Source organism: Megascapheus bottae, chromosome 14, assembly GCF_031878675.1.
Source record: "Megascapheus bottae isolate mThoBot1 chromosome 14, mThoBot2.hap1, whole genome shotgun sequence".
In the NCBI taxonomy this organism is placed as follows: Eukaryota; Metazoa; Chordata; class Mammalia; order Rodentia; family Geomyidae; genus Megascapheus; species Megascapheus bottae.
In genome coordinates, this window is record NC_143522.1 from 25,274,732 (window position 1) to 25,295,169 (window position 20,438).

The 20,438-nt window shown below is 39.2% G+C and overlaps 1 protein-coding gene across 1 annotated transcript in view; it reads left to right on the plus strand.

Annotated features, from left to right (window-relative positions):
• Positions 1 to 20,438, plus strand: part of Unc79 (unc-79 subunit of NALCN channel complex) — a 218,645-nt gene that overhangs the window by 92,476 nt on the left and 105,731 nt on the right. Inside the window, exons 9-16 of the mRNA XM_090344746.1 lie at positions 1,410 to 1,498; positions 2,097 to 2,137; positions 4,861 to 4,889; positions 8,531 to 8,760; positions 10,936 to 11,107; positions 13,203 to 13,433; positions 18,865 to 19,055; positions 19,620 to 19,743. Of these exons, the coding sequence (XP_090200872.1) occupies positions 1,410 to 1,498; positions 2,097 to 2,137; positions 4,861 to 4,889; positions 8,531 to 8,760; positions 10,936 to 11,107; positions 13,203 to 13,433; positions 18,865 to 19,055; positions 19,620 to 19,743 (1,107 nt within the window). The remainder of the gene's footprint in view (positions 1 to 1,409; positions 1,499 to 2,096; positions 2,138 to 4,860; positions 4,890 to 8,530; positions 8,761 to 10,935; positions 11,108 to 13,202; positions 13,434 to 18,864; positions 19,056 to 19,619; positions 19,744 to 20,438) is intronic.

Consider the following 20,438-nt stretch of genomic DNA (forward strand, 5'->3'; position numbering starts at 1 on the left):
AGCTGTAATGTAGACTAATTACTTCTTGAAAACAAGAACAGAATTCAAAATGACTGATAAGTACAAAAATTTAAGTTGGAACAAAATACAAAACTCAGCTCAAAATACAAAACTCTGTGTGTGTGTGTGTGTGTGTGTGTGGGTGGGTGTGTGGTAGTGGGGATTGAACTCAGGGCCTCAGCACTGCCCCTGGTCCTGTCAAGGCTAGAGCTCTACTACTTTGAGCCACAGCTCCACCTCCAGTTGTTTTTTTTTTTAAATTTTATTTTTATTGTCAGGATAATGTATAGAGGGGTTACAGTTACATTTGTCAGGTAGTAGGTGCATTTCTTCTTGCACATTGATACTCCTTCTCATGGTTTTGCCCATATCTTCTTGATCCAACTCGTTCAAACACTATGGAAGCAGTATGGTGATTCCTCAAGAAACTAAACATAGAGCGCCCATATGATCCAGAAATTCCACTCCTTGGCATTTACCCAAATGTCCAGAAACAAGGACATACTAAAGCCACTAGCACAACTGTGTTCCTTGCAGCATTATTTACCATAGCAAAGATGTGGAACCAACTCAGATGCCCCTCAGTAGATGATTGGATCAAGAAGATGTGGTTCTTATCCACTTCCAGTTTTTGAGTGGTTAACTGGAGATAAGAGCATCATGGGGACTTGTCTGCTGGCTGGCTTTGAACTGCAATCCTCAGCTCTCAGCCTCCTGTGGAGGATTATAGGTGTGAGCCACCAGTGCCCAGCTCAGCTCATCTTTTGAAAAGTTTGTTCACTTGATTTAAATATCCAGATAGTTGAAGTGATGATCAAGTGTGAATGAACACTTTTCTGTGCGGAGACTAGTGAAACCTCAGCCATGAACAACAAGGCATCAAGGGTGAATTGCTGTAGGTCATGTGCAGAAAAATAGCACAGGAAAATAAAACATTGTGTGATTGATATAGAGCTAAGATACTGAGTAAGAAAAGTGATTTAATGCTAATGTTTTGAAATAGGTATATCTGAGGAAGTGAAAACCAGTCAATTCTCTAAATGCTCTTCTATCAGCATTTTTATTTCAGTTATGATTTTGAAATCTTAATAATATATTTTTCTTTTCCTACAAGAGATAGTTATGTTTATTACCCACAGAGCCAGTTTGAATAGCCATTGAATAAGATGATGCAGAATGAGGGTCTATTTCTTGCCCCTATTTGTTACTTGAGTTGCAAATAACAAGGAGAAATGGAAATACACAGCAGGCACATTTCAAACACCAGTCAGTGCGGCACAGCAGTGAACATGAAATATTTGTTCCATCTTGCTTTACAACACTGTCATTATTGAGGAGTCTGTCATGTGATGCTGAAAATGGGGTACAGAGGAGCAAGAGAGTGTATTCTGTTGTTTCCTGTGTTTCAGATGTGTATAGAGCCTTCCCTGTCCGTAGCTTTGGGCGATAAACCACCTCCATTGTATCTCTGTGAAGAATGCAGTGAGAGAATTGCAGGGTAAGTATAAAAGTCCTGAAAGAGAAGGAAATGGAGTGAGATGAGAAAATTAGAAACATCAGTTAGACTTAAAGTGATTATATTACTCAAATTTTATGTTAGCCTCTCTGCTGTTTGAAAGGTTAGTTTGATATTTAACATATAGCAAACTGTCATTTGGGAGATTTCAATATTTCCCTCCACATGACCTGGTAAAGTAATTCCACTTAATAAAGCAAATTCCAGTTTTGAAATAACATTAAAAAGGCTGTAGAGGGGTAAAAGAAAAGTGTGATTTTTAAACATGACATAAAATGCAAGTGGGTGGCTTTTGGCTTGTCGGTGTCATTGAGCTTTGTGCTGATCATGCTGTGTTTTCGTTGGCCTAGTTAGCGTGTAGAAAGTATCATTTAAAGATAGCTAAATATGATGAAATGCCTCTAATTTATAATTTAACTGGAATGCATTAGGTCTTTTAAAGGGTTTATTATGATAGTGCTCTTAATTATACTGCCTTTTGATTAAAAGCCTTTCATCAAGAGCACGAAGCTTCCAAACATTGATGTGGAAGGGAAACACTTCATTGAAGCTCACAGATGAATTTTGTTTGTCTTTGTAGGGACCACAGCGAGTGGTTGATTGATGTTCTTCTGCCACAAGGTATGATTTATTTTGGAAAGGATGAATAATGAGTTATCATGACTAATGACATGGTAGATTTGTCTCCTTTTTTACTATTTTATTTTTACAAAGACAGTAACCAAAACATAATATTCCATGAATGTTCACTGATTCATTGACCCGAAGCGTTGTATCAGTGTTTTTTTTTTTTTTGTTTTTTTTTTTGTCAGTCCTGGGCTTGAGCTCAGGGCCTGAGCACTGTCCTTGGATTTTTCTCAAGGCTAGAGTTCTACCACTTGAGCCTCAGCACCATTTCTGGCTTTTTCTAAGTATGTGGTACCAAGGAATCGAACCCGGGTCTTCGTGCATGCTAGGCAAGCACTCTACCACTAGGCCAGACTCCCCGCTCCTCAATGTCTTCTTTATAATATTCTCAAACACTTAGTGGGGAAGAGGGATCAGCTCTACCCAAATTCAGGTTAGATGTTGCAATTACGATTCTGTTTGACTAAAGCTGTGCTGAGTTATCTTAAGGGATTTTCTGTCAGGAAGGGAATAAGGTCAGAAAGGGAGTAAGGAAGGAAGAGAACTGAAAATGGGCCTTTATCCTGCCATTGTTACAGGCTCTGTACTGCTGAGGTGTCTCTTAATTGCTCTGAGAGTTCATCTCCCGAGCAGTGAAATGAGGATAAAGTATATTTAACCTATTTCAATGGAAAGACAAGATCTGTAATGCTTCTTAAAGTTTTTAGAAGTTTTAAAGCTGTATCCTAAAAGTTGATAGACTCCAGACAAAGCATTCTTCTGTCCGCTGGAGAAGCATTTATTTCAGCCATCTCATTGGTGACTAAAATGACAATGAAAAGGATTCAAAAAGCATAGGAAAGGCCTCAGGTGGGAAAAATCTGGGGACATACTACACATCGGGGACATAGGAAAAACTTGGCATATTTTTTTTTTTTTAACTCAGTGCCTGTGCTCTGTCTTTGAGCCTTTTCGTTGTCCAAGTTAACGATATACCAGTTGAGCTGCCACTTCCGGCTCTTTCTGTTTATATGGTACTCAAGCATTGAACCCGGGGCTTCATGTATGCAAGGCAGGCACTCTGCCACTGAGCTATCTACAGTCCCAGCCTGACATTTACATTTGATATACATAATTTAGGAACTTTAGCTGCTAGTAATCACACTACCACTTTGTGTAGCACACCACACTTGTAGTGTAGCATTCTGTATATTAAGACATCTCAGTCTTAAGAGACTTAGTGAGTGATTGGTATCTGTAGAACAGTGATACTTCCTCTCCTTCAAAGAGACTTTTTTTCACATTTCTCATTTCACAGAAGGTTAGCTAGAAAGATTTGGGCTGAACTAGGGTCAAGGTAAATGCTTTTCTCTTTAAATTGAGGACTTCCAATGCTTTGAGAGAAAACTGGCTATGAAGTTCTAAAATCCTTTTCCTCCTCTTCCTCCTCCATTTATTATTTTTTTTGAAACAGGGTCTAGCCTTGTGGCTCAGGCTGGCTTGAGGTAGGCCTCTACCTACCAACTACACTACAATGACTTTTCATTTTTTAACAGATAGTCTTATTTGAGTTACCTAGATTTGCCTTCAACTTCTGGGCTGAATCAATTCTGCTGTCTCAGCCTCGCAAGTAGCTAGGACTACAGGACCATGTGTTCTAAAATATGAGATGGGTGTCTGAATTTTGATGATCATTTCCAGATGAGCCTCATCTTTGAAAGAATTGAGATTAACTTACTGAGTTTTCTAGAAATATGACAGTAGTCTGAGTATTTAAGATATAAGTTTAGCGTATCAAACTGTCAAATAATAGTTATATATAATGAGTTTTTGAAATGAATTATACATTTCACTGGTTTGGCACCCACTAATTCATGATTTCCAGATAGGATTTGGAAGATATTTGCACAAGAGACCATCCTATAAATAAAGTGTCATTCCATTTTTTGAGCACTTATTATTTCAAGGGAAATGTTAATAGATTCTTGGAAGAATTACTTTCAAGTACTCTCAAGGATCGATTTCCATGGAAATAACTGATTTTCCAGTGTAAAACAAATTCTTATGCATCCATTAAAAGTGGTCTTGGAAGTAGATAGCAGTTAGACAGCTTTATCCCTGGTAGTCTACTCATGCGTTTGAGAATTACCTCCTCTTACATAACTGTGTAGCTGTTTCACACTTGTTAAAACTGACATAAATTGATAGTTCAAATATAAGTAGGTCGGGTTATAGGGTCTTTTTTTTCTTTTTAGTTTTGCTATAGTAAAGCATCTTTTCTTGATGGTTTAAGTATATTGTAGCAGGCCAGTGTCATTGTGTAACAGAGCAGCAAACTGGTATCCAGGGGCTTTAGCTCTAGGCACATCTCTGCCATTGCTTGCCTAACGCTCTCAGCTTCTTCTTCTGTAAAATGAAGAGGTAAAATTAATGTTGTTTGGCTTCAACACAATGTAATTTCTAGTCATATTTGAGAAAGTAGAATTAGATATGAAACTAAGGGACAATTTTAGAACCTGCAACTGAAACTTGAAATCATTATCAGATTGAGAAAGAACACTTTATGCCTTTGAGGGAAAATAGAGGCCAACAAACTAGATGGCAATTTATGAGCCAAACCTGTTTTGGTCAAGTCTAGAGGTTATGTTACTAAGGTTGTTTTTATTCCCCTTCACAGTTGCCCTTGTTTAAAATAGGCTTTTTTCCTTTGTTGATATTTTGTGTCCTTCCCCTTACAGCTGAAATATCTGCTATATGTCAGAAAAAGGTAAGAGCAACCATCTATCTTCTGTGTGGGGGTGTGGTTGCCTGTGTATATGTAAATTCATTCATCACCATTTGCCTCATTTTTGCACCATAGTTTTGTGGTTTGTACATGTCATTAGTTTTGTGGAGGGGAAAGGAAATAATTTAGTATGTAAGATTGTGATGTTCAAATAGTCTCCATTTTTATTTTTGCTTTTGTTCACTCATCCTATGCACATGTGTTTAAGTAATCTAAAATAAAGGTATATGTGTAATCTTAGATAGGAGTCTAATTTTGCAAAGGTTTGAATTATAGGGAAATTAATGGAGCTTAATTTTTGTTAAAGATTTATTTTTCTGCCAAAAAAATCTTCATTTTTAAGTGCAGGGTAAATATTCTAATATATGTGTCAACAATCAAATATAAATTGAAAATATTATTTTATATGTAAGTTGAATGGGATAATTAGCTAAAGATTATTTCCTTAAAATTCCTTTCAGTTACTTTTCGTACAGTTTGTCTAATCCGTGTCTTGCTTTAGTCGTTGTAAAGTATAAGAGAAGGTAGCACGATATCATCCAAAGAACTCTGGCTCATGGGTTGAGATACCTGGGGTCTGGTCAGCTCTACTGCCTATAAGGACCTCGTATAAATGACTTAAGACTTAAGGGAGGTTGATCATGAGTAAGGACCTTTGGAAGGCTGTCTCAGTTCATTATTTCTGTAAAACAAATGACCCCAAACTGCAGTGAATAATAACAACTACCAGTGATTTGATCCCAATTCTGTTGTTTAGCAGTTTGGCCCATGCACAGTGAGGCAGATCTTCTGAGGAACTCTGCCAGGAGCACTGGGGATTGGCTAGTACCAGATGGTGTCACTTGCACATAGCCTGTCGCAGGCCAGAGCTCAGTCAGGTGGTTGGTTTGGATGACTGAGGTGTACGCGCTACCGCTTTCCAGGAACTGTGTCCTTGTCCCGGAGGCTAAGCTAGACTTGTCCACAGGCAGCAGTGTTCACAGATAGTAGGGAAGGAAGTTGCCAGGCTCCTTGTCACAGAAGCTCAGAAGTTACACAACGTCATTTCTATTGCCCTGCATGTGTTCAAGCAGTTTTCAGGGTCAGCCAGACTCCAGAAAGGGGAAATGGGATTTTCCTGGTTATATCAGTGGCAAGAATTTCTGATTAGATTTACTCTACCACGATCTTTTGTCTATGCAATCTTTTCTCTATACATAATTATGTACACAGTGCAAGATGAAGAGACTGTAATCTCACATCCAGGCAGGAGAATCTTGAGCTCAGGCCCACCTGGGCTACATTGAGACTCTGCTTCCAAAACAGTAAACAAGCAAAACAACACAAAAGTGAAAGATAAAGAGGGTTTATCATCTTCATCTGCTGTGATCTATTTCAGTTGGAATACAGATCTTCTTTGACTTAAGAATTTAATATAATTAACTTATCAAGTATGATAGCTTGCCTTAAAACGGCTCAGAACATGACATTAGCATACAGTTAGACAAAAATCATCTAACAAGACTCTACTTTACAGTGAAATACTAAATACCTCTAATACTTTACTGAATACTGCATACTTTCTTACAGTATCTAACATATGTAAGATTTCAATAAATATTAGTTGCTTATGAAAAAAGAATGACAGTGTATCTTCACACAAGTATCACATTTATTTTAACTAATGACTTTTGTTTTTTCAAAATTATATGGTGGTCTAAGCCTATAATCCAAAAGGCTATCCTGGGCAGAAAAAAGTAAGAGACTAAAACTCAGCAAATTGCTGGGCACAGTGAAATGCAGTTGTTGTCATAGCTATAGTTGGAGAAGCATAGGCCCATTATCCCCAGGCATGCTAAAAGCACAAATAGGAAGATTAAGTCCAGGCTAGCCAGGATATAAAGTGAGGTCCTACCTGAAAAATAACCAGTGCAAAAATGGAGTTGGAAGCATGTCTCAGAGGTAGAATGCTTGAAGCCCTGAATTCAACGCTCAGTACTACTAAAAAAAAAAATTGGTAAAAAGAAAATAACAGAAAAATACTTTAAGATAATATATATATAATACACACACACACACAAATGTTTGAAGAGACTGAGAGACTGTTATTTATAAAAATATGATGGCCTATATCTGTGTTTTGCTTCCATGGTTTGTTGACCTGAGTCCTGTTGTAAAAAATGAATTTTCTTCAGGCATTAATATCTAAACTTGGTGTCTTTGTGCTAAAATTAAAGTGGAAAAGCTGTGCTTTGAGATGGTGATTCCCATAGGCAATTCAATCCACTGTCCTCCCTCCCTCCCCCCTCCCTGCCTGCCTTCCTTTCTCACATTCCATAGCCCATCAACCTCCCCCACATCCACAGGTGTGTGGTGCCAGTTCTACCACTTGACTTCCAGGCCCGGGAGTTCTCTCTGACCTTTTTTGCTCAAGGCTAGTGTTCTACCCCTTGAGCCACAGCGCCACCTCTGGTTGATTGGAGATAGGAGTCTCACAGACTTGCCTACCCTGGCTGGCTTTGAATGATGGTCCTCAGATTTCAGTTGCCAAGCAGCTAGGATTACAGGTGTGAGCCACCAGCTCCCAGCCCACTGCCATTATCTTAATGGAGGCTTTATGCTTGTCTTATTTCTTGTTTCCACCAGAGATGTCTGTCACAGAGGTTCTAAAGACCTCACAAAACTCTGAGCTGGTGAAGGCTAGGATTTACATTCTGTTGAGGTGCTCACTTCCCTTAAGCATTATTGAAAGGCTGACAAAGCATACGTGTCTGGGCCCATCACTAACATGTCTTTTTGTTCGCGTCAGGGTGTCCCCACAGCTCCTCAGTTTTCTTTGTTGCATCTGCTGCCTACTTCTTGGCAGGGCAGCTCTGTCCTGAGCTCTCTGCACTCAGAGGAACCTTTCTTGGGCTATTCACTCTTAGCATTTCCATGCCTGCTGTGAGTGGCTCTCCCTGTGCTTTGGTATGTCCCTGTGGTGTCCTTGCTGTGTTCTGTAGGTCTTCACACAATGACAGTTGGTGGGAGTGGAGAGGCATCATCCCTACCTGTCCTTAGATGCTACAAGGACAGATGTACTGCAGTGGAAATCTGCTCTTCCAGTGGTGAAAAAAATTATTGTGAAAAACTTTACTGGGGGAATGGAGCCTGCCATTGCGTCTCGTTTGTGCTATGTTCTTTCTGGAGCACCATACTAATTTTTTTCCTTTATATTTCTGTTGAAAACTCCTCACACAGTAAGGTTGATAATCCAGAAAGAATCGCTTTTATTTCCTGGTTTCCCAACACAGTTACCCCAACCTCTACATTATTTGTATCCCTCTCATTAGGAAAAGACACCTCTCACCTTTATTTTATTTTGTCGTTCATGGGGCTTGAACTCTGGGCCTGGGTGCTGTCCCTGAGCTCTTCAGCTCAAGGCTACTGCCCTACCTCTTGAGCCACTGCGCCATCTCACCTTTATTTTTAACACTCACTGGAACCTAACTGGTTAGAGACTAACTTGCCTTTGGGCAACGTGGAGGTACTTTTGAAATGCACTGCTCCTTCTAAGGGCCCTTGAAGTTTCCCTTTGCTCCAGTTCTTAAGCCAAGTCCCTCTCGGCAGTGTGTGTGAACTGATACCACTCCTTCTGCTTCTAGAACTGCAGTTCGCATGTGAGAAGAGCAGTCGTTACCTGCTTCTCCGCAGGGTGCTGCGGTCGTCACGGCAACAGACCTGTTCGGTACTGCAAAAGATGCCACTCAAATCATCACAGCAATGAGGTGGGGGCCTCCTCGGAGACCCATCTCTATCAGACCTCCCCACCCCCCATCAACACACGGGAGTGCGGCGCCGAGGAGCTGGTCTGTGCGGTAGAGGCTGTGATCAGGTAACCATGGTTTATTACTGCATGCCCCAAAGACACACCTTGGCTTTGAGCTTCTTCCATGCTAGGATGGGTCAATTCAATCCAGCTTCAGATGCCCTCAGTGTAACAGTGCTGCCATGGTATAGTTTGAATCCACACATATATATCCATACATATATATGCACATGTACATATATACGTATATGTGTGTATATATGTATACATACGTACATATATGTGTGTGTGTATGTATATGTTGGCCAGTCCTGGGGCTTGAACTCAGGGCCTGGCCACTGTCCTTGGGCTTTCTCAAGGCCAACACTCTACCACTTGAGCCACCTCCGGCTTTTTCTGTGTATGTGGTACCAAGGAATCAAACCCAAGGTTTCATGCATGCTAGGCAAACAGTCTTACCACTAGGTTATGCTCCCAACCCCATACACATATTTTTATTGAATGATAATTATGTGTCAGACACTGCGTTAAGCTCTTGGGTGACAGAAGTGTCCTCCAGTTGCTCAGAAGGAACTGTGTATACAGTCGTGGTGAACGCTGAGCGCAGGGACTCACAGCACTGAGCAGAGAGACCCAGGGCTTCATCAGGGTTAGGGCGGTGCCAGATTGAGGGATGATGACCTCAGCCAGAAGCCCAGGCAAAGCCATAGGAACAAAGTATCAGTTTATGAGCAGTGAGGTGTGGCAGAGCCCCAGCTAAGGTGATATTGAGGTAAGTCTTAAGTTGAACGAGTTAGGATGGGTTTTGAAATGTGCCCCTTCTCTTAGAAGATAGTTAAAGAAGTGTTTGAAATGATAATCTCTGGACTTGTTCTTTTCTTGTATGATACCTAAGGAGGCAAGATTTTGTAAAACCAAATAAATAAATAAGCCAAAGTTTTAAGAGGAGGGATTATTTCTCTTATCTCAGCAACTGATACATAGTAGAAATTTAAAAACTGTTAAACCCTTTCACAGACAACTCCCCCTCCCCCCACAAAAACAAAGCAAAAGTAGCCATATTTCTGCTATCATCAACATCATGATGTTTGGCTTTCAGCCAACTATAGCTATGATCTAGTTTTATGCAAATGAATTATATATACTATATACATATACATCGGTTATGGCAGAATCTGTGGTTCTCTTGGATCTCACATGCAATTAGTTTTTTTTTCCATGTTGTGAAGTTCTGCATCTGTCACTTTCTAATGGGTGCATAATACTATCTGGTTATAACTTGATTTTTTCCCATCATTTCATATTTAGATTGCTTCCATTTTTTTTTACATTTTATCAGTAACTGATATTTTTGCTTATTATGCTTTTCCTGTGTGTGTGTGTGTGTGTGTGTGTGTGTGTGTGTGTGTGTGTGTGCACGTACTCCTACTAGGGCTTGAGCTCCAGGCCTGGACCCTGTCCCTGAACCTTTTTGCCCAAGACTAGCACTCCACCACTTGAATCACAGCTCCATTTCTAGCTTTGTGGTGATAACATCGAGATAAGGGAATCCTGGACTTATCTGACTAGGCTGTCCTCCAGTCTCAGCCTCCTGGCGAGCTAGGATTATAGCTGTGAGCCATTGGTGTTTGGCTCTTCCTATATATTTTTACTTTTTTAGGGCGGTTCAGCAGCAGACATGTATTTATTGGTTAAATGGTCTTTATAACTCATGATACTTTAATAGATTGCAATACTAACAGTACATAGTGTTTGCTGAACCCTGCCAACAATTACTTTTTTTTTTTTTAAGAATTATTACTTTCTAGCACATTTAAAAAGAAGCCCTTATTGCCTATTTTCTGGCCTTTGAATACTATATAGTGAATATTATTCCCCCTCTCCCCCCGCATCAGGGCCCTAACAGCTCACATTCTCCTTGGTAGGTAGAATTATTTTTCACATAGCTTCATGGTAGGTACAAAAAGTATTGCTCGTCAGTGGAGGTGAACCAGAAGTCAAAGGCAGTAGTTCAACTCGTTTAAAATTGATGGGCAGAAGTTACTTCTTTGTGCCTCAGTTTGCTCATCTTTGAATTAGGAATGGGGTATAAAACAGAAAATAAGATTAAGGTTCGTGGAGTAATTTGTATGAAGTGGAATGAGAATTACTTGAAATGCTGACCATGAGCGCATTTTTCTGAATAGGTCTCTGGGCTCTGGTTTGTCCTTCGTCTAACTTGAAATCACCCTTTCTTGCCAGCTTATTGAAAGAAGCAGAGTTCCATGCTGAGCAACGGGAGCATGAGTTGAATAAGCGGCGGCAGCTGGGCCTCTCATCTTCCCACCACTCCCTGGATAATGCTGACTTTGATAACAAGGACGATGATAAACATGACCAGAGACTGCTCAGTCAATTTGGAATATGGTTCTTAGTAAGAAAAAGAAAATGAACTGTTCTGTTCTTTTTGTTTCTCAGTCCAGCATTGCACTGATGAGGAATTTGTCCTATTCTTTTTAAAGGAGTAAATGCTGAAAAATTACTCTTAGAGTGGGGCTACCTATTCTGAGGAAGTAGCTGTCGTCCCTGGGTTACAATGAGATTTACTTAAAAAAAAATAAAAAACAAAATTTAAAAAGTAGCAATTCTCAAATCCCACCCCAGAATCCAGGGTGCCTTTTTTGGGGGGCGGGGGGGAGGGAAGCAGGATTCACACAGGCTCTAAACCAGCAATGTTTTTTTTAAAATTGTAATGTACAGAGGAGTTACAGTTATATTCACCAGATAGAAGGTGCATTACCTCTCACATATTGATACCCCTTCTCATGTTTTTGTCCCAATTTCCCTCCCCCCATCCCTCCAAATCATCTTGTTTTCCTCCTTCCCTTTCCTATTTCAAATAAACAAATGAGCGTATATACAATATGCCAGGTAACAAAGTCAGATACTGTAATAATACTGAAATTAACAAAGTGCCTGTCGGCAAAATTGATTAAATCTTCATAGTAATGATCTTTTTTATGCTTACATGTGGTTTCATGAAAAGTTTTTTTTTTTTCTAAATTGGGATCTAGTTGTTGATTTCAATGTTTTGCTTGTGATGCTATGGCTACTACTTCTCTTTGAAGGCAGGGACCATGCTTTCATTAATTTTTATATTTTTGGACCTTGCTACAGTGATGAATAAAAGATGATTTCAGAATGAATGAATGAATGGATGGATGCTTAAAATTTTTTATCTTAATGTGTCAAACTGGAGCTTCCAGATATAAAAAAATTATTACTGATATAAAATTCTTTCATAAATTTTGTCACTATAGAACTGTATGTATTAGAACTGAAATACATACGGATGTTTGTTTATGTATTTATTTTGCCCAGTCTTGGGATTTGAACTATAGGTCTGAGCTCTGTGTTCCTGAGATCCTTTTGCTCCAGGCTAGCACTTTACCACTTGAACTACAGTTTCACCTTCCCCTTTTTCTGTGATTAACTGGAGATAAGAGTCTCATGGCCTTTCCTGCCCAGGCTGATTTTAAACTGTGATACTTAGATCTCAGCCTCCTGAGTAGCTAGGATTATAGGCGTGAGCCACCAGCACCGGGCCATATAGATTACTTTTCACTGAAAATTGATGAAATATCACCCTGTGGACTTATTGGAAATATTTATCCAGAGCAGGTTATGTCATATATATATATGAATGGACCAGTCCTAGGGCTTGAACTCTGGGCCTGAGCTCTTCAGCTCAAGACTTAGTGCTCTGCCATTTTGTGCCACTTCAGGTTTTGTGGTGATTTATTGGCAATAAGAATCTCACAGATTTTTATGCCTGGGCTGGCTTTGAACTGTGATCCTTAGATCTCAGCCTCCTGAGTAGCTAGGATTATAGACATGAGCCACCAGCACCTGGCCTGTTATAGATATTTTATAGGACAAAAAATGCTTCACTGAAAGGTAAAATCTTGATGAGATACAAATGTAACTACTCTGTTCTTGTAGGGAGGAAAACGGTCTCTGGATAAATGACTCTCATTTGTAAAACTGCCTGTTTCAAATAGGCTATCTGGAATACCCTTTCTCTTTTTTTGTCTTTAAATTTACATATAATAATTGCTTTTTTTTTGCCAGTCCTGAGCTAGCACTGTCCTTGGATTTTCTCAAGGCTCCAGGTCTACCACTTGAGCCACAGCACCACTTCTGGCTTTTTTCTATGGATGTGGTACTGAGGTTGTGGGGCTTGAACTCTGGGCCTGGGCCACTGTCCCTGAGCTCTTCAGCTCAAAGCTACTGCCCTGCCCCTTGAGCCACAGTGCCACTTCTGGTTTTCTGGTGATTTAAGGTGATTAATTGGAGATAAGAGTCTCATGGACTTTTTAGTGCCCGGGCTGGCTTTGAACCTCAATCCTCAGATCTCAGCCTCCTGAGTAGTTAGGATTACAGGCATGAGCCACTGGGCCCAGCCTACATATAACAATTTTGCAAAAAATTTGTAGTGGCTGAAAAAGAATCTATTCTGCCTACCACAGGTGAGCCTCTGCACGCCCAGTGAGAACACACCTACAGAGAGCCTGGCCCGGTTAGTGGCCATGGTGTTTCAGTGGTTTCACTCCACGGCGTATATGATGGATGATGAAGTTGGAAGCTTGGTAGAAAAACTGAAGCCTCAGTTTGTTACCAAGTGGTTGAAGACGGTCTGTGATGTTCGCTTTGACGTCATGGTCATGTGCCTTCTTCCCAAACCTATGGAATTTGCTAGGGTAAGTAGCAGCCATTGGGTTGGACCTACTTGGTAGAAAGGACTAGACATTAAATAGTACCTTGACCACCCAAGTACAGCAATGTGTTCAGAAGATAAACAGCTTTCTCTCTTTACATTGGTCAATAATCAAAGATGTTACTTTAGCAACTGCATTTTCAGAGATGTGCTTTGATGCTGGCTTAGGATGGGGAAGAACTGCAGATGAATTTGTGATGTATTTTTAACATTTAAGGAAAAAATGACAAAAAGAGTTCTGAGCACAACAAATCTATGTAAAAACTCAGAGCATTGACTTTATATTTGCTTTTAATGGAATTTTATTGTAAATTACTGGCCAAATTAATTTCAGTTAATATATAAGGAAAAGTTATCAAAGTGTGAACTAGTTTTATTCATAGAAATGGGAATTTCCTATGTACTCATTAATCCTGACACTTCAGTATTTAAATCTTATTAATACCTACAAATTGCTACAAATAAAAGGAAAGTACTATTAATGAAAATAATTTAGGGAAATCTTTCTTGACATTGCTGATTTTTTTTTTTTTTATTAAGAAGGAACCAACATGGACAAGGAGTCAGTGCTTTCTTGGCTTGCGGTCTGTGGAAACACTGTCAGAACTTCTGTGGTTTCTTGTATACTTTCAGAAATGGTGGTGGTAAGACAGGGACTTGGGGTTTGTTTTGCTGAAAACACAAATTCTTCACTTGGGTCAGCAAAGGCTGATAAGTAAACAAACAAACAGGATAAAGCTTGAAATCTTTCCTTTTGTCTTGTCTTGTATCTGTCTCCTTTGGCTTAACCTTTTGATCAGATTCTTGCTCAAACCTACATGTTGGCCTGTTAGTTATTTAAGAGTGTTCTCTCAAGCTGGTCTTCTCTCTTCAGGCTGAAGACACTAATGTAAGAGTAACATATTTTCAACAGACTGTCAACTGCTAGCATTTACATTTTCCTTTCAGACCTCTAGAATGACACCTATTAGTGTTTGGTCATTGCCTTATACCTTCTGGGAATAGCAGAGCCTTGAAAGCAGATTATTACAGAATGATACTTCCTCCTAAGCAGAAATAGTCATCTCATGGGAATTGATTTGCCCCTCTCACTTCTAGAATTACAGATCTTTAAAGCAAATGAAGATGGTCTCTAACATGTCCCATCCTCCCTGAGAAAGGGCAGTTTTCTCAGTCCCAGGTAGGGACTCTTGCAGTTTCCTTGATGGGATCTGACTAAGACTGCTTGACTGTGTATACTTCTTCCTATTGTCCCTATATAATCTGGGAGCTGCTGTAATAAAGTAGGGATGCTGGATGATAGGGAGTCGGGTTTAGCTGGTGCCATCTTATCTTCATGATAGAGGCAGGAAAGTCTCACTTCTCAGTGATGGCTATGCCTGAATTCCTAGAGGCAGGGCCAGGACTTGGATAATAGATTACCGGACCTACCAGTTCTGGGTTGTAAGCTCTCAAGCTCCCGGAGATCCTGCCCCCTACCCTGACTCTCTTTAGGCCCAGACCAGCTCAGGTACAGGGACACCATGCCACCTCTCTCCCTGTATGCTCATGTACTTCTCCAGGTCAACATGGTGTCCTGCCTTAGCTCTCCATTGGTAATCATCCTTCTTTTCCTTTTCTGCTCTCATGGTTCCATTTCCTAACACAGTGTTAAGTGTAGGTCTTTGTGACAAGAGTCTACCTGTAGTTGCTGGCCTTCTACATAATGACTCCTGACTTGATCTCCAAAATACGGCTTCTCTGATTCTTGCCATATGACACGGTCAGTATCCCTGAGGGAGGGGCTGACATACTTGGTCTTTGTCTTTCTAGCAGAGTCTTACTGAATATTCAATTCTTTCCCTGCCTTTCATCAATAATCTTTCCCTTTGATTTCTAGACTGAGTGACGATCTGATTTGTTACCCTCCTTCCTTTTGGGGCTCTGGCCTAGGATTCTGGTTAATAGTAGCCATTTGAAATGCTAGGATTAGGCCCCAAAACTGCGCCAAAATTTCCCCAGTCCCCTAGTTTGTAGAATATGTTTCTCTATGTTGATCCTCTTGCTTCTGACTCATTTTCTTCTGACCACAGGCTACAGATGTGTGGCTGGGAAGAACCCATATTCTTCATTCCAGTGAAATTTCTGTCTAATCCGTAAAGGAGGATGCTCAGAATCGCTTTTTGGCAGCAATACAGGAAATGTTTTATTATTTTTTCCAAAGTATTTTCTAGGTTTTATTTTCATTTGTGATATTCTGTTTCATTTCAAAAAGCCTTAAGGCAATTTTCAGCTTAATGCTGTTCTAAAAAAGAAAAGGACATTTAAGGATAAAACAGAACACATCCCATCTGAAGAAATAGATTTCATTTGATTTTCAGGACTCAGAGATCTATGTATTTATCAAAATACACTTCTGTTTATGATGGTGCCACCTACTGACTCATTTATAAAACTGAATTTTTATATAATATAAAATTCCTATTTCTTGGGGGTTTTGCCTATGCTAATAAGTTTTTCTACTATGATTTACCTTAGAATAGTAAAGGATTGCTATGATCTGATTGTAGAAGTTAAAAAAATAGTTTGTAGGGACGAAAACATTCTTCAAATTGAGCCCAGTGTTTGAAGTGTTTGCAAGTTAACTGGTAATAGATGAATGCTAAATGAATAGCCAGAAATAAAATATTTATATACCAAACTGGATGAATAGGGTTTCGTTGTTGGTCTTTTTTAAAGACCACATAAGAAGTTAAAGGAAGGTACTTTTTTTTTGTTTATTTGTTTGTTTCCTTTTTGATGCTAATGGAGATTGCCAAAAACTTTTTTTTTGGCCTGGCAGCTGAATTTATCGGAAATTCCCTCTGAAGAGGTGTATTTTCAGGATTTTTTTTCTTGTTAAACATTGAAGTCCAAGTAAGATTTCTTTATGCTTCTTTCTTAGACTAAATATTTTACTTTAAAATAATCTTGGTGGGGCCGGGAGTTTGGCCTAGTGGTGGAGTGCTTCCCTAGCATGCACAAAGACCTCAGTACCACATATATAGAAAAGAGCTGGAAGTGGTGCTGAGGCTCAAGTGGTAGAGCTCTAGCCTTGAGAAAGTCCAAGGACAGTATTTAGGCCCTGACTGGCAAAAAATAAAATAAAATAAAATAATCTTGGTACTAGCTTTGGGGATTTGAATGATCCTTATTACATTTCTTCCTCTGGAACCACCCTTCTATGTCACCCACAAAAAAAGAACCTAGATAAACTGATGTGGAGTAAAGCTTCAGGTTAGAAATTATGAAATAAGAGACTTGCAGAGGCAAAAAAGTGTCTATGACGTGAGGAAACACATTTAAAAAAACTGATGGTTGGAAGAGACCATAGATCTAGTTTCCAAGTCCCCAGGCCATCAGGTGAGAAGATTGCGAAGATTGCTAGATTTCTGGCCTACAAGAGTCTTTAGATGGTGAGGTGAGACTATTTAAAGTAATTTTTTTATTGAGAAGGTAATGGTGGTGAAGCTATTACTGTCACAGTTTTGGTTATTTCCAAGCACAGCATGAAAAACTGTGGGTAAATGGTGAACTTACTGAGTGACTAAAACTCTTAAGTCCTTTGAAGTTTATATCAACTTTTAAAGCTTTAGCTTGTAGGGATTGGAAACAAGACTATTCAGTCTTAATAGGGAGCTGGGCAATTTGGTTTCCTTCCTCAGCTAATGCCACATAAGGAAGGCAAAGAATGTGGATCTATTAATTACTGACAGAATGGGAATGATGGCAGAACTTAGTGTACAAAGAGGTCAAACCTAGCTCAGAGATAATGAGTAGTTCAATTTGATAACCCAAAAGCTTATATTTTCCATTTTGACCAAAGTGAGATTAAATTACAAAATAAATCTAGACTCATTAAATTTGATCTAGTCATTTACATAAGTGTAGCAAGAAAGGTACTTGATTACTCTGGTCTTGTTTTTTTTTTTTTTTGGTGGGTCCTGGGGCCTGAACTCAATCTGGGCGCTGTCACTGAGCTCTTCAGCTCAAGGCTACCACCCTACCTTTGAGCCAAGCCTCACTTCCCATTTTCTAGAGGTTAATTGGAGATAAGAGTCTTGGGTTCTTTAGTGCCCAGGCTGGCTTTGAACCTCATTCCTCAGCTCTCAGCCTCCTGAGTAGCTAGGATTACAGATGTGAACCACTGTGCTCAGCTCACTTTGATCTTTTAACTCAAGATGTGGATGAGCTTTGTGCTCAAGGGCTAGCTAGGGCTCTACTACTTAAGCCACAGCTCCACTTCTGATTTTTTCAGTTAAGTGGAGATAAGAGTTTCACAGACTTTCCTGCCTGGGCTGGGTTCCAAGTGTGATCCTCAGATCTCAGCCTCCTGAGTAGTTAGGATTATAGGTGTGAGCCACTGGCACTTGGCTGTATAGGGCTTTTAAAAGCCTACTTTGATAGAAGAAATCTCAGATTGAACTTTTAGAAGCCTCTTGCTGCTAGGAGCCAAGCCAAGAACTTGTTATCAGACTATCTGTAATACCTATAGATTTGGATGAAACTTTCTTTTTTTGGTCCCCAAATATTCTAAAATGCCAGGAGCTTCCATACTAATCTGTATGACTAAGAACCCCATAAACCAAGTATCCAACTTTTTCTTTCAAGAGTGCTTTGTAAGCATTGCTCTACAAAGTCAACATTAATTCCTAAAAACTGGAATAACTGATCCTATATGCATTTTCCAATATGGCATTGTATAAACCCTTAGAAATCTAACTAATTTTTTCAATTATGTCCTATTATAAGAACAAATTTTATTGAATTTTTATGCAAATAACTATAATGCTATGAAAATAAGACTATTTGGTAATAATTTCTGAATCCTGTAGAAGGGAACAAAACATAGATGTTGCATTTTTAATTAAAAGGGAATAATCTGCCAAATTTTATGAGTTGTAGATAGTTTAGAAGAAGAGAGGAAGAAAAAGAAAACAAAAAAGAAATGCTGTGAGAGGTTGGTTAGAATTCAATACCTGAACAATATTTGGGCTTATTTATGATGATGTTTTCCTTTCTGCCACTGATGGATTCTTACTGGTTGTAGATTTTTTTTTTGCCTGTCCTGGGGCTTGAACTCTGGGTCTGGGCACTGTCCTTGGGTTTTTCCTCAAGGCTAGTGCTCTGCCACTTCAGCCACAGTGCCACTTCTGGCATTTTCTGTGTATGTGGTACCAGGAAATTAAACCCAGGGCTTCATGCATGCTAGGCAAGCATGCTACCACGAGGCCATGCTCCCAGCCCAGCTTGTAGATTCTTGAAGTTCTCTCTCTGAACATTTTTTTTTGAACTTAGGTGTAATAGGATGTGACCTTTTTTGTCCTTTAGAAGTACAATCATAAAGAATGGTTTTTCTTTTTCCTTTTCCTCTATGCCTGGATAAACCCCTCTAGGTTGGTGGATACTGGGATAAGTCTTGTAGCACAGTGACTCAATTGAAGGAAGGTCTCAACCGGATCCTCTGCCTGATTCCCTACAATGTGATCAGTCAATCAGTGTGGGAGTGTATTATGCCAGAATGGCTGGAAGCCATCAGAACTGAAGTTCCTGATAATCAATTAAAAGAATTCAGGGAAGTATTAAGGTGGGTAAGTAGTTTAATGAAGTCCTTGTAATTACGATAATATCTAACATTTACTGAATGTGTACTATGTACATGGCATTCTGCTATGCATTTCACGTGTTTTTCCTTTCAAACAAACCCATGAAGAAATGTGCAATCCTATAGTGTAATAGCTGCTATTAACTGAGCTGAGATTATTTAGAATTGTTCAGAAAAGATTTTGTTCCTGTAGTGTAATAAGCATATACCATATTACTTGTCTTTAGATATGATTGGTAGGATATGTTAGAAATGTGTGAAGGGAAAACATTTAGATACCAGGATGTAATTATAATTCCTTAGAGCTTCAGTTCTTTCTGTTAAACTAATATGAATGCTAATATTATTGCCACCATACGAATTATCTACAACTATTCTATTGATATGAATTGTTTTCTTGTAGTAAAATGAAACATAACAATAACAGTTCAAAACACGAATTATTTTAAAGGCTTTTCTTAATAGAGGATAGTTAGAAATACTTTGGTGATATCAGTAGAGCCTAATGTATGCTCATTGGTCATTTACTGTTGTTCTTCTTTCCAGCAAAATGTTTGACATAGAGCTCTGTCCTCTCCCTTTTTCAATGGAAGAAATGTTTGGCTTTATTAGTTGTCGGTTTACAGGCTATCCCTCCTCTGTGCAGGAACAAGCTTTACTATGGCTTCATGTAAGTAAATAATATTTATGATCATTTTGAGCAATAGGTTTTTTTTGCCTCACAGAGGCAAAACTAGGTAAAAGAGTGGGGAAGTTTTGTGGAGTCCATAAATGTGCATGATTATGAAGGATTGTTACAGATTAACATCACAGGTATGAGGATATATGATTAAATTTCAAAGATGCATAGCTGTAGTTGTAGCTAATAAATATAAATTCATGCAAAAATAGTACTGAATTTGATGTCTTTGGGCTTATATATTACTAGCTATCTGGGATTCTGAGAAATCTCCTTTGCTTGGAAAGGTTGAGAGTGATTGATTTAGAGATTGGTTGATTTACATTGGTCCCTCTACCTGGCATGATGTCTTTCCTTCTATGCCTCCATTAGTGAGCTCCAACTTATCCTTCAAATTTTAACTCAAAAATTTTCTCCTTTGAAGTTTTCTGTCATTTTACACTGCTACCTCATCTGCTCAATCAAAGCCATTGTTCTTTCCTCCAGTGTCCATACAGGTTCTCTGTGTGGATTCTGTTTTTACTGTCAGATAGTTTCTGTTATTCCCTCTGCTTACACACTCTTGCAGTTCAAGCACCAGATCTTATTTGTGAGTTATCCATCCTCTTCAGCCTTTCTTCCCAGAAAGGTTCCCATTTGAACCACATCACCACTTCTTTTTTCTATGTATGTGGTATTGAGGAATT